Genomic DNA, 13,167 nt, shown 5'->3' with positions numbered 1-13,167 from the left:
TGATCTGTAGCAAAATAAAAACAAAAATGCATAAATCATTAAATGTATATTTTTGAAGGAAATAAATACTACAAAAAATACATCAACTTTGCTATATGTTAGCAGCAAAACAACAAAGAAGTTAAAAATACACACCTGACGTTTCTACCAGGACATGTGTAGTAGGTGCAGATGATTGATTGCAAACTGTCTTTTCACAGAAACTGTCATCCTTATTCCCGTCAGACACGTCCAAATCATTTTTTTTTTTCGATCATCACTCTCACTGTCATTCACGGTGAAATTCTGCACTTCATGCCCACTATATATACGTTTCTTTTGAGGTGCAGACATATTGAAAGCAACTCAATTGTCCAAAATCAACCTTTAAATGGCTGTAGTATTGTCATTTGTTCACGTATTTTCAAGAATAAGGAAGTGCAATTGAAATTTGTTTTCATGAAGCCGGTGTTTTGATATTTTTTACAATCGAAAAACGCGGTTTAGGTAAGAAAGCAGTAAATGTCGACTTCAGTTAGCAATGGCGCTCTTCCATTTACGCTGAGTATTCTAAATTCCACTAAAATGCGCGCTCGTAAAAATATTTACTCGTTCGTTTAGATGGTGCGGGCGCAAGTGATAGAAAATGTCTTTCTGAAGAAATAGGTGCGAGAAATCCGATGAACAAGTTATTAATTTGGTGAGGCCTAAGGCTTGATTTTGATTTTTAACACAAATAACATAAGATCATATGGAAAATCAATAAACATGTTTCCCATTGTCTTTTATGACTTACTAAATTGTATGTTTCAATTGTTGTGATTAGTGACAATAGTGACTATTTAAATATCTAGATTTGATGTTTAAGTCTGATCATAACTTACTACTGGGAATCATGTTTATAATCAACCTCAAAATAGCATTTATATAACTTTAACTGGAGACAACCGCAGAAAGAAGGCATTCACTCATATATATATATATGTTACCAACAGAGACCTACCATGCTGTCGAACACGACTGTGATCAACATAAGGAAGAATAGAACAGACCAGAACTGGGGCAATGGCATGGTGCTGAGGATGGTCGGGAAGGCCACAAAGGCTATACCAGGACCTACGACAGAAATCAATGCATGGCTTATCGGCATGGTTTAATGAAAATACTCTTACGCACTTGAAGAATTCCTGCACTCTAATACGTTTTCGTATAATAATTAGGGACGGTAAAAAAAAACTTTGCCTATGTACCGTCGAAATTTCGGATTTATTACGAATATTCATTCTTAAACTGCTCAGAATATTTGCATCCATCAAAAGTCGCGTATACCAAACATGAAACTAAAACACATTTATTCATGTGTAAAATGGTATGCTTTTTCTTATCATTACTATTACATTTATCTTGGAATGAACAATTCCGACCACTACTATTATATAATCACATATATCATAAAAAATATTATTGGAAAAAAGCTTCTTATAAACATACTTCAAAAGGGAGCTTACAACAAGACTAGCCCAAATGGTCCTAAGTCCAACCTGATTGCGATGCAGTCTCCTGAACTGTCATTCCAGACTGCTTGGCCATAACCCCAAGCAAGACAAAGACAACCAGACCATTATAAAAAGACGTTAATCCAGCTGCTGTTACACATAATGTCGATGACCTGAAACACAAATCATTGTAAAGAGATTGTAAGGACCGTGTACACATCTTCTTGCGGCAAATTGAATGTCTGATATTTGGTTATGCTCCTATGACAAATATTTAAATTAATATGTTTCTCCCAAATATTGAATACAAAATACCAATCAGGAAATCAAAAATAAATGACTAAAGTACAAACACGGAAGTGTATTTTAGTGGAAGTTATAAAGGCAAACAAGTAAATGGTTTAAAGTATAGTTGCGATCAGGCAACCTACATACTCACAAACAAAGAAACAATATTAAAACTAGACGCGAAAATATAAATATCCAATTCAGAGGTAAAGGTCTTTTCCGCAAAAGCACCGGGGACATTTCTAAAGGTACTGGGGGGGGGGGGGGTCGGAACTGGTATATTGGTATATCATCACTTTCCTGGAGCAGAGTGGATCTAGATAAATAGTACTCCTATGTTGGGACAAGGCCAAACACATGTATGAACACAGGAGTGTTTTTATTGGAGAAAATAGCCATTCAAAATTGTTCGAAAGAAAGCATTTCAAGTTAGTGATATTATTGGATAGCGTTAAAATTGGATTGCTTCTATAGAAAATTAAATCATTCAAAGCATAAAAAAGATCATAATCATTGAAAAATAAAACCAGAGGGTAAAGGCATTACTTTATCGAAAACAAAAAAAAATGCTGAAACGGAGTGAAATAGGAGTGATTTTATTGAAGAAAAGACACAATGTGAAATATTGGTGTTATGATTGGATAAACAATCAAAAGTGTGTCTTAGGAATGACTTAATTGAAGAAAAATAACACATTTAAAGTGTTTGAAAGGAGTTATATTATTGGAGAAACCCCATTAATAGTGTGAAGTTGGTAGGAGAAATCCCATTCAAAGTGTGACCTATGAGATATTACTGGAGAAAACCATTCTAAGTGTTACATATGACTAACATTATTGAAATAAAAAAGGTATGAAATAGGAGTAGATATTTGGAGAAAATCCATTCAAAAGTAAACAGGCTTGTTATTGTTGGAGGGAATCCATTCAAAGTGTGAAATATGAGTGATATTTATATGAGGAAAACCAATCAAAGTGACAAAGGAGTGAGAGTTTGAAAATGAAAGCCTTTAAGGTTTGAAATAGGAGTGAAATTAAGGATTGATTCTTATTTTTCGTGCGTTCATGCAGTATAAACGCTCGGCCGCGATTTTGCATATGCATAAACCGCGCTAGCGGTTTTTGCAAAATATGCAAAATCGCGGCCGAGCGTTCATACTGCATAAACGCAATAAAAATAAGAATCAATACTTATATTTACATTTTCCCTTCTTATTTTTTTTTCGACCTAATAGTGATTGAGAATAAGCCTTTAACTACAACAAAGGGGAACAAAACGTGAAGAGCGAATGTAAATGGTAAGAGCACTTGTCGCCCTTGGTGTTTTAGCTCGGCGTCCTTTTTATCCACCGCATAATAAATAGTCCATAAGCAATTTGCAGAAAGAAATAAATAATCAAAAATTTATTTTAATCATTTGGTAGTTTCTGTAAAATATGTGGAGGTAATAATGATTTCTGTTGTAATTTATTCATTTTTAAATCAAGAGAACTTTCGATACATTTTAACTCATGTTTTACATATGCATGACCTATGTGAGAGGGCATACAAAATGTTGTCATGGTGATTTCATAGATAACTTCCAGTTCAAGGTAATTATATAGCGTCATAATTTCATTTGTTTGTTGACTTTTAACATTCGCAAAGATATTGAAGTGTTGTGATGTGCTAGTCTTCTCGAATGGTCAATATTAAGACGTTTGTTCGAACAAATACATTTGTCCTAGAAAGAAATCGCCGAACTTAGAATCATCAGCCCATGTTTGTTTTGACAGTTGTTACAGACGAACCGTAGTAAAACCGTGTCAATTTTATTTTGTCTCTATTATTTGTTCAATGCGTGTTCTTTGGTTATCAAATGCAAAATAAAGCATTTTCCAAATGATATTTCTAGAAAATAATGTCTTTCATTTAAATTCTTCGTAAAACATCAAAAGAAACATGTAAACAAGCCGGCATCCAACAGAACATGTGCCATGCTATATTTAGCAATAAAGTAGATCGTAGTAATATCACTACACCCAATCAGAACGTTGCTTTGTTGCCAAACTCCGCCTACAAAGGTCACGAAGGGTCGACCGGTTCATGCAAAATGAACTCAATTTTTATCGTTCAGAAAATCAAGTACGGATGTAAATATTTATTTATGAACACCCACTTTTATTAGAGCGAAAACGTTCGAGTGTAGGAATAGGTGTACTATTGCTTAATGAAAACAACATCAAAAGTACCAACATGTGAGTGGTTTTGCTGTTTGTTTTTGAAGGGTGGGAGTAGGCATCTGTTCATCGACAATATGTGGAAAGGGCAAAGCTGCTTCAACGTCCGTTGGCATAAGCATGAACTATATTCTATTATGCAATGAACAACTACAATGTAAAAGAAACATCTGGAAATGTAACAAAACAAATCCCTACGAGTGTAAAAATAATTACGCATTACAAACAAAACACACAAAAGTAATCATTATCGCTTCCCAAGACAGTCAAAAAATCCAACCGTACCAAAATGATTTTAGGTGGAAGCGGTTATAGCTAGCCATGGTTATCACGCCTCCCCAGGATGGCCCTAACGAGAAGAAGACCTGTAGTGCCGCCTCTAGCCACACCTGAAATAAGATATTTCATTCATTTAATGTCCAACTTGACTACAAACATTTCGCTAAGATTCTTCAATAACTTAATTGTATTGAAGGTATGTTTTGTTATGACTGTATGTGGCTCTAGAGTACTCAAAATATTATTGACTCTCGTGGCCCTTTCTTGTATTTTATTCACTTACTTGACATGGAACTGTCAAAATATATCCCTGCAAGAATATTCTTATCAACAGTTTTAACAGAAGTTTTACTTCAACATTGAGCTTTTATTGTCACGAAGTTTCGGCCGTTTTTGAATTTCATTCGTTTGATTATTATACATGAAATGACGTCATAAACAGGAAATGACGTCAATTACACATTTTATTTTCGAAAAAAAAGAATTAATAAGTTGAACGTTGTAGGGGAAACCATGCTAGTTAGACATCCTAGTGCGCGTCGCGTATACCAATATTATCGGACAAATATTGCAATACTGTCTAACTATTATTTATCACGTGTTTTCAGTCCTGATCGGATCAAAACCCTATCTGAGGGCACGTGCAGAAGCCGGTAGCGAGCTTGTCGAGTATCCGGCAACGTAGCGTGGCCGAGTGTCGTTTTTTTTTGTATTCAGATCGGAAACACATATGATTTTTCTTTTTACACACACTTTGAAAACGCATGTTTAAGTATTTCAACAAAAACACGTACGACGTTGATATGCCTCATAACTTTATTTATATGATGATGTCATAAAGTTCTTCTAAAACAACACTTTTTAATATGATCCTATGCGTTATGTATTATTTTTATTTGAAGAAAAAAACATACATTCAATTGTGCTGTATTGTAATATCGTTTTGTGAAAATTTAGTTGAGCATACTACGGATGTGTCGGACGCTAGTTTACAGCACGGCCATATTAATCACAAATTATTGTCCTGCGTGCAAGAAAGTTTAATCAGGAATCAGGTCAAATTCAAAACAAATATGATATTTATCACAGTTCAAACTTCCTACTACTAACCTTTACGATTTGGCGTCTTTAACATTACATAGCTTTTCTCAAATATTTATGAATAAACATTTGAATATTAAATAAAGAACACAAACCTGAAACGTGAGGAGTTTTGAAAAATCCGGAGTGACGTATGTTTTAATCCCGTCCGCGGCACCTTCCATCGTTAACCCTTTGATGAGGATAATCGTCAGGAAGAGGTATGGGGCGGTTGCTGTTACGTACACGACCTGGAGAAATGAACAATATCATAATATTGTAGATCATCGTCGGATACCCCTATACACTACTGCGCTAAATTTCGTTGTGTACCGTAGGCGATTTGGGTAGAACACCTCGTTTTCATTATAGGAGCTACGTAGACCACTGGCCCGTTAACGCAACTAACAACGGATTATTAAAGAATATTTAATTATAAGAATTGCCTAATCCGCCTCATTCATGTCCATTTAACTAGATTTTGTCAATCAATGTTCTGTTATTTATGATTTATTTTCACTTTAAAAGGGATTAACTCTATCATTAGAGTCAGAGTTATGGGCCCTGATATATATGCATGTACGGTCTCTGTGATCATCTGTACCAAATTTGTTTTAATTAATGTCATATGTTAAATAGAATTGTGGCATTTTAGAGCTGCACTCTCACAGATATACCGTTTTTACAACTTTTTTTTATATTTTGTCTTGGAAAGAACATTTTATGCGTAAATATCTTCAAACCAATGATAAGAGATTGCTGACAAAAGATCAGATTGCCGATTTTCATATTTCCATTTGAAAATTGATGTTTTATGGCTTAAACCGTTACTAACGGTTTAGGAAAAATGCATAAAACATCAATTTTTGAACTTAAATATAAATATCTGTGATCTAATATTTTGTCAGCAGTCTTATATAACTGGTTTCCATTGGTTCCAGAAAAAATTGGCTCGTTAGAAGACAAAAAATAAATAAATGTCGAAACGATCAATCTGTGAGAGTGCAGCTTTAAGAGAGTCTCACAATATGCTATGGAATTGTGAATGACGATGACAATGCGGCGCTTTAAATGAGCAACAGAATCGTCGATGACATTTTGGCGCTGACAGTTAGAGGCAGAAAGGGCAATGGGCGATAGTATTGTGGCGCTTTTACTGAGATATGTACATATAAACAAAAACGGCGATGGCATTGTGGCGCTTTTAATGTAAAACAGAAAAGCGTTGGCATTTGGACGCTTTTAATTAGACACAGAAAAGGCGTTGGCATTGTTGCGCTTTCAATAAGAAAAAAAGTTAGGCGATGACATTGTGGTGCTTGTAATCGGAAACAAAAGAAGCGATCGCATTGTGGCACTTTTAAGGAGAAAGAATAAGCGACAGCACTGATGCGCATTTAATGGGGAAAAGGGCGATATGGCATTGTAGCGCTTATAATGAGAAATAGACGGCATTGTGGTAATTTAAATAACTTAATAAAACATATTTAAAATGTAATTTAATTTTAAAATTTGGAAAACCGTTGCATCTTTGTAGACCAAGAACGTACTAACCGGGTGACGTCATTAATAGTATCATTTTGGCAGGGCTTTAGGCCTCCAGTTTCAACGCAAAGAATTAAATGTAGGTAAGTCGAGATATAAACTCAAATCTGATTTGGTCAAGTTGTGTTTTAATATCAATATAACGCTTTAAACCGTCGACATCTTAGAACATAAACCCGTTTTACCCATGAGAAAAAAACGACCAAAAGTTATCACAACGGCAAATTAAGATAACATTCAGACAGGAATTTCTATTATCAATAAAACAACAATGCCGGTGCAAAAACTAAGGAAACGCCAAGAAACCGGAAACAAACAAATAGTTTTGTTACTCCTTATACCTTTCCAAGCGTTTTGACACCCTTAATCACAGCGAGAACAGTGAATGCCCACGCTATCAGCAGACAAATGACCAAATGAGGCTGCATGTTTCCCATCTCTTCTAATCCAGAAGACCGACCAATTGCATTGAATCTGGAAAGAATGTTTTAAATATTGTAATAGAACTGCTACTAGTGTTACAACAGGTACTAGCACCCGTATGACAACCGCAACTGCTGCCTCTGCTGATACTGCATCTGCTGCTGCTACTGCTACTTCTATTATTTCTCGTACTACTTACTACTACTACTACTACTACTACTACTACTACTACTACTACTACTACTACTACCACTACCACTACCATTACCACTACCACTTCCACTACCACTACCACTACCACTACCACTACTACTACTACTACTACTACTACTACTACCACCACCACTACTACTACTACTACTACTACTACCACTCCTCCTACTACACATTACGATGGGGCTTGTTGTATCTCAGAAATCTATACTTCCGTATGTTGGCTGATTTATACTATTTGGCGTTTTGGCATTTTCGCATGTTCCCTCCTTCACAGCGAAATTAGGCAGGAGTAAGCTATCATACTTGTTAATAGTTTTTTTTTCTTATCTATAAAATCCTTGCAGATCAATGCAAAATATATATGTATACTATCTTGATGACAACTGTAACCCCAAAATTTACTGACAAAGTTTAGACAAACAGAGTTGTTTACTTTTCACTAGCGGTTTCAGAGTGGGGCGCACCCGGCGCGCGCCCCTCATAAATCGTCCAAGTTTACTTTTGATATCAATATGGGAAAAAGCAATAAAATACGCTCATTATAAACTATTTGCGACTACAAATTGTAAAAATGTTTATGAGTAAGTAACGCAAAATTGCCATGCAAACAGTTCATGCCACATACTTTCAGTTTTGAGGGAGGGGCGCATGTCAAAATGTTTCGCCCCTATGTTACGCACGCTCTTCTGTCAATTCCTGGATCTGCCCCTGCTTTCTCTTTAAATGTTAGTAATAAGTCTAACACTTAGCTATGAATAACGTATGTACAACAGATGCAACTAATTTATTCATGGCTTAACAGCATACTATAGGATATCAATATAGATTCATAGTCCAATTTGTGCTTCGTTCAGTCAATGACATATTTCAATAAACTTCAGTTAGTGACATCATAGCAATGTTAAAGTACAGACCCCAGTGATTTATTGAAATAGCAGGAACGTCGCTAAATGATAGAAGCTCAGTTACGATTCATTATTTTCGAGAAATGGGAGCCAGTCTTATGCTTACTTTTATGTTAAATTTGAAAGCGAGAGTACTTTTCGGTAAATTTCTTTCTGTAACTTCTGTTCTTTTTTATTTCAACGCCTAACATTCGGATCATCTTGGCCAATTCCAATTGCAAACAACCTCAGATATATATAGGCGATTAACAATTAAGCTACGCTAAAAATAGATCGCGTAGTAATTTGAATTTAGCAAATTAATCGAATGACTATACTCTTTTGTATCTTAATTCCCTAAGCAATGATATTCTTCAATGATATATTTCAGTAGCAACAAATTAAATCTTAGTACTAAACAATACACGTCAAAATACTACAATTAATCAATACTATAATTAAAAATTAGACCTACTTCTACTGATGTACAGGCATACATACGAGATTGTTTTCGATGTTTAATGGCCAAGATATTCCAAATGTAGCCTAGTACACTCCGAGATAATGGAACTGTCTTAGTATTACATAAGCAACAAAAAAACCTTCATACCATAAATATAATGTACTTATTTACAAACAATTTATTTTGACTTACTCCCAGAACTCAAATGCCGACGAGCTGTTTAAACTGTGTGGCACGGTAATTGACGTCATATTGGATGTGATGTTTGTTCCGTTTACATGTATAATATCATCAACCCACATGTCAGCTAAAGCTGTAAATAAGCGAGTCATAAACAGTATATTAGCTCAGGTAGTTACGTTTTAATGTGAAATCATGGTAAGGAATATTGTTATTATGTTAATAATTAAATATGGTAATAATGAACAAAAACTGTTACGAACTCACGTGTGCAGTGAGGAGTGTTCCACTTGTTATTGCACGTTGTCCATGGTAACACGGGAAAGAAAGAGTTGTAGAGAAAGTAGCAGACCCAAGCTAGAACCATATTGACGTACCATAAAACCGTTAAGGAGAGCATTACTTGCAACACGCCTATTCCTGCAAAATATGTGTTTACTGAGGTGTATTAAGCAAATATAGCTTAGAAGCATGGTCATGTAATATAACACTTCTAATGAGAAACTTACTACCAACACGATCAAACCTGAAAGAAAAAAAAATATGTTTCTAAGAAATATTTCGCATACCCAGTAAAGTATCATAATAAAGTACCATAACACCGTCTGTTAGAGTTTTACTTGCAAAATACCAAGACCTGCAAGACTTTACTTTTTTTATTGAAAATGTTACGCATACCAAGGCTCGAATCGTGATGACGTACTCCAAGATCTGCGAGACAAAACATGTGTTTCTAAGACCCACGGTATTTCCATGATGACATACCACAACACCCTCATGAAAGCATTACTTGCAACAATCCAGGATATCTGCTAGACAAATCAACTACCATGATGACATATAATAACATCATCAGTGTGAGAATTACCCGCCACTTGGCCCACTCTTCAAGACAAAACATGTATAAATCAGACCCACACTCGTTTCATGATGGCATACACCGTCAATGATGCCATTACTTGCAACTCTGCCCTGCAAGACGGAACATGTGTTTCTAACACCCACAACGCCATTAATGAGGCCAATACTTGTAACACTCCTTATCCTGAAAGGCTAAATACGTGTTTTTAAGACCCACGCTGGTTTCATGATGCCATACCAGAACACGGTCAATTAGGCCATTTCTTGCAATTCTCGCAGCCCCACACGACAAAACATGTGTTTGTTAAAACCTATGTTATTTCATGATGACAAACCACAACTCCATAAATGTTGGCATTACTTGCTAAACACAACATGTGTGTTATATGATCGTAAGCATAATTTTGACGAAATACTAATGTAAAAGCACACCTAGTCCTGTACGACGATACAGGTTGGTACTCATATTTGTAGTTGTATTTGATAATTTCATATTTCATCAGTATGAAGCATATGATTTTGCAAGTCGTAAAAGAAATATCGCGGCATAATTGAAACGTATAATTGAACGAATCCGAAATGATTATAAATAAAATGCTGAATATTTATGGTAATACAATTTAAATCATCTCAAAGAAAAAAAGGTAGTCCAGTGTTTTTGTGTTTCAATGTTACCTTTAAGCAATGGACAGCATTCGAATGCCAATCCTGCACTCTTGCCTGTAAACTGTCCCAGACAAACTTCGAGGTAGTAAAGGGGTCCACCAGCTGTGATCAGGAAGAAGAAAAATGGGATCAGGAAAGCCCCGCCACCATTGCGACTGTAATAGAATAATGATTTTGTTTTGCATTTAAACTACATTAGAATTGAAACAAAATCGTTCTCAAGCATTTGAAAAAAGAGATAAAGAGAAGTTGTAACAACATATAAAAATGTTCCTTTTTAATATTATAGTGTCAGCTGTCAGTGATTTTTGCCGACAGTAACAGTGCCATACCTTGTTAACTATGGTAATAGACCGATGGCTGCTTTGGTGTTTATTTTGAGAGCACTGTCTGGTTCAGTTTTTCTTAACATGGTCCTAGCCGTATGGTTATATAGTCGTTTTGATATATAAATAAAGTAAGGCAATCCACATTATAAATGCGGCTCATTAATTATTTATAACAATATAAGTAAAACAGCATAATAGTTTAAAGGCCAAGTTGTATTTTATTGATAAATACACTAAAATACCAAAGATTTCAGCAGATTTATGTCATACCTATGATAAATATATAACTGAAATGGTCATGATCACGGGAATATCTTAACTTGGACTAATTGGATGAAACAATAATGAAATATGCAGGAAGTCACACCGTTGACATATAACTGTCAAAAACAAACATGTTTCACAAGCACATGGCCATTCCAAACATTTTGTGAAAATGCTTAATATGGTATGATGACCAGCTATGATGAAAATGCGTCAATGATAGTATAGTAATTCATTAAATGTATTAGTAAACGCTTGATTTTGCTATATCAGCTATAATTTCTTGTCAAAAATATGTGCTGTACTGTATTTTAAGTCACGATTTGAACCATAATTAAGGTACATGTTCTAAAAGTTTCTCTGTGTAAGGAAGTTGAGTTTTGAGACGGACTGTCTTCACTTGTCTGATGATCTTCATCGAACTAGGTTTGTTGTAATAACTGAATGAAACATCGAAACGTAAAACAGTGTACTGGTTGAGAAGCAGTTTCCGACAGTTTTTAGAAGTGTTTATTGATTTATTCATACGTGTTAAAATTCCTACTAAAATTGTTTACATTTTAGATAATTACAGCTCAAGCTGCTATTGTCGATATATTTTTCACATGTGTGACGTCACATATAGTGTATCTAATGGGGGCGCCAAGAGGGTACTTACACTGTTCTGATTAGCTGTTGACGAGAAGCAGTTTCCGACAAATCAAATACGCGGCAGATTTTAGGCGCCTATTGTGTGTTTTTTTATCCATTTATTTAATATACTAAATAGAAGACTACAGTACGAGAACTATTATTTAATTTTTCAGCATTTACCAAAAATTAAACCTAAAAACTTACGCCAGTCAATCATCATTCTGGAAATCAGGCAGACACTAAATATCAATGATATTTTGTTTCATTTCTAATAAGAACTTGTGTTTGTAATCATTTTAGTGAATGTGGGTGTAAAACTAGCATGACAACAGTGTTCGCAAATACGTACACAATGATCATCGTTTGTATAAGTCAATTAAGGACAACCTTGTAGCTATTCATAGATATGCAAATTAGGTTCACACGCATGCGCAATGCGCTGCGCGTGACGATCCCCCACGTGCAAGTTTGTGTACAAATTGAAAAAAAAAATAAACATTAAATAACAATAAAAGTTATTTACGTGTCTCGGTAAAAACTTCAACTTTTGATTGCCTAGTAACTATATAATTAAATTACAATACCTTCTTTATAAAGATCAAAAGAAAGTACGCGAAAAAGTGATTTGTCGGAAACTGCTTTCTGTCGGAAACTGCTTTTCAACCAGTAGTTTGGTTCTAGTTGAGTTGAGCTGCGTTAGATTAAACAGTTGGTAGTCTATGGCTGGTAAGTGACACTTAGAACACCAAAAGTAAATTCTTAACTCGTTACTTAACTAGTCGTAAAATATAGCTTTTTTGTGCTACCTCGGTGAAATATAATTCAATTTTACTTTGAAACAAACACTACTCCACTATATTATACTTGCATAATACCTGCATGTAATTGGAAACCTCCAAACACTTCCTATACCGATACTGTAGCCACAAATTGCAAGAAAAAACTCCAGTTTGTTTGCCCATAGCCCCCTCTCAACGTTTCCAACTTCTATATCTACATTATCATTATATTCCGATGTCAACGCCGGTGACGTGCATATGGAGTCCCGATTTAGAAGCTTTATTTGGTCCTTGTTTGCTATACAGATTATCTCCTCTTTGGGGGTTTTCAAGAACGCCAATTCTTCAGTATCTCCTTCCATCTTCACGTATAATGCAAAGTAACCTCTCTCAGTTTATAACCAGTATCCGCTCTACACAGCTTTATCCTGAATTAAGAGGTGAATTGCATATTTTGAATAATTAAGAGAGTCTTGCAAACGACGTTATATATAACCCACTAAATGAACAATTAAATATTAATAAATGTGAATTTATAAATTGCACTACGGGAACAAGGCACAGATGTATTCCCTTCTTATATA

The 13,167-nt window shown here is 35.1% G+C and overlaps 1 protein-coding gene across 1 annotated transcript; it reads right to left on the bottom strand.

The window, feature by feature from the left end:
• Window positions 1-4,247: 4,247 nt before the first annotated feature.
• On the bottom strand, window positions 4,248-12,945 carry LOC128204943 (sodium- and chloride-dependent betaine transporter-like). Its single transcript, XM_052906343.1, has 7 exons — window positions 12,680-12,945; window positions 10,588-10,733; window positions 9,319-9,471; window positions 9,064-9,184; window positions 7,227-7,359; window positions 5,457-5,591; window positions 4,248-4,370 (listed from the first exon to the last, which is right to left on the bottom strand). The coding sequence occupies exons 1-7, from the start codon at window positions 12,943-12,945 to the stop codon at window positions 4,248-4,250; spliced, it is 1,077 nt and encodes a 358-aa protein (XP_052762303.1).
• Between the last annotated feature and the right edge of the window lie 222 nt (window positions 12,946-13,167).

This window comes from Mya arenaria, chromosome 10 (genome assembly GCF_026914265.1).
Source record: "Mya arenaria isolate MELC-2E11 chromosome 10, ASM2691426v1".
In the NCBI taxonomy this organism is placed as follows: Eukaryota; Metazoa; Mollusca; class Bivalvia; order Myida; family Myidae; genus Mya; species Mya arenaria.
This window is presented reverse-complemented; position numbering and strand designations above follow the sequence as displayed.

What these genes read in the sequence shown, in the direction of transcription:
- LOC128204943 (XM_052906343.1), bottom strand. Translation starts at nt 12,945, where the DNA reads ATGGAAGGAGATACTGAAGAATTGGCGTTCTTGAAAACCCCCAAAGAG. An exon ending in ATGCTGTCCATTGCTTAAAG is followed by an intron (nt 9,472 to 10,587) that starts GTAACATTGAAA and finishes CATATTTTGCAG; the next exon opens with GAATAGGCGTGTTGCAAGTA. An exon ending in TCGGCATTTGAGTTCTGGGA is followed by an intron (nt 7,360 to 9,063) that starts GTAAGTCAAAAT and finishes CATTCTTTCCAG; the next exon opens with ATTCAATGCAATTGGTCGGT.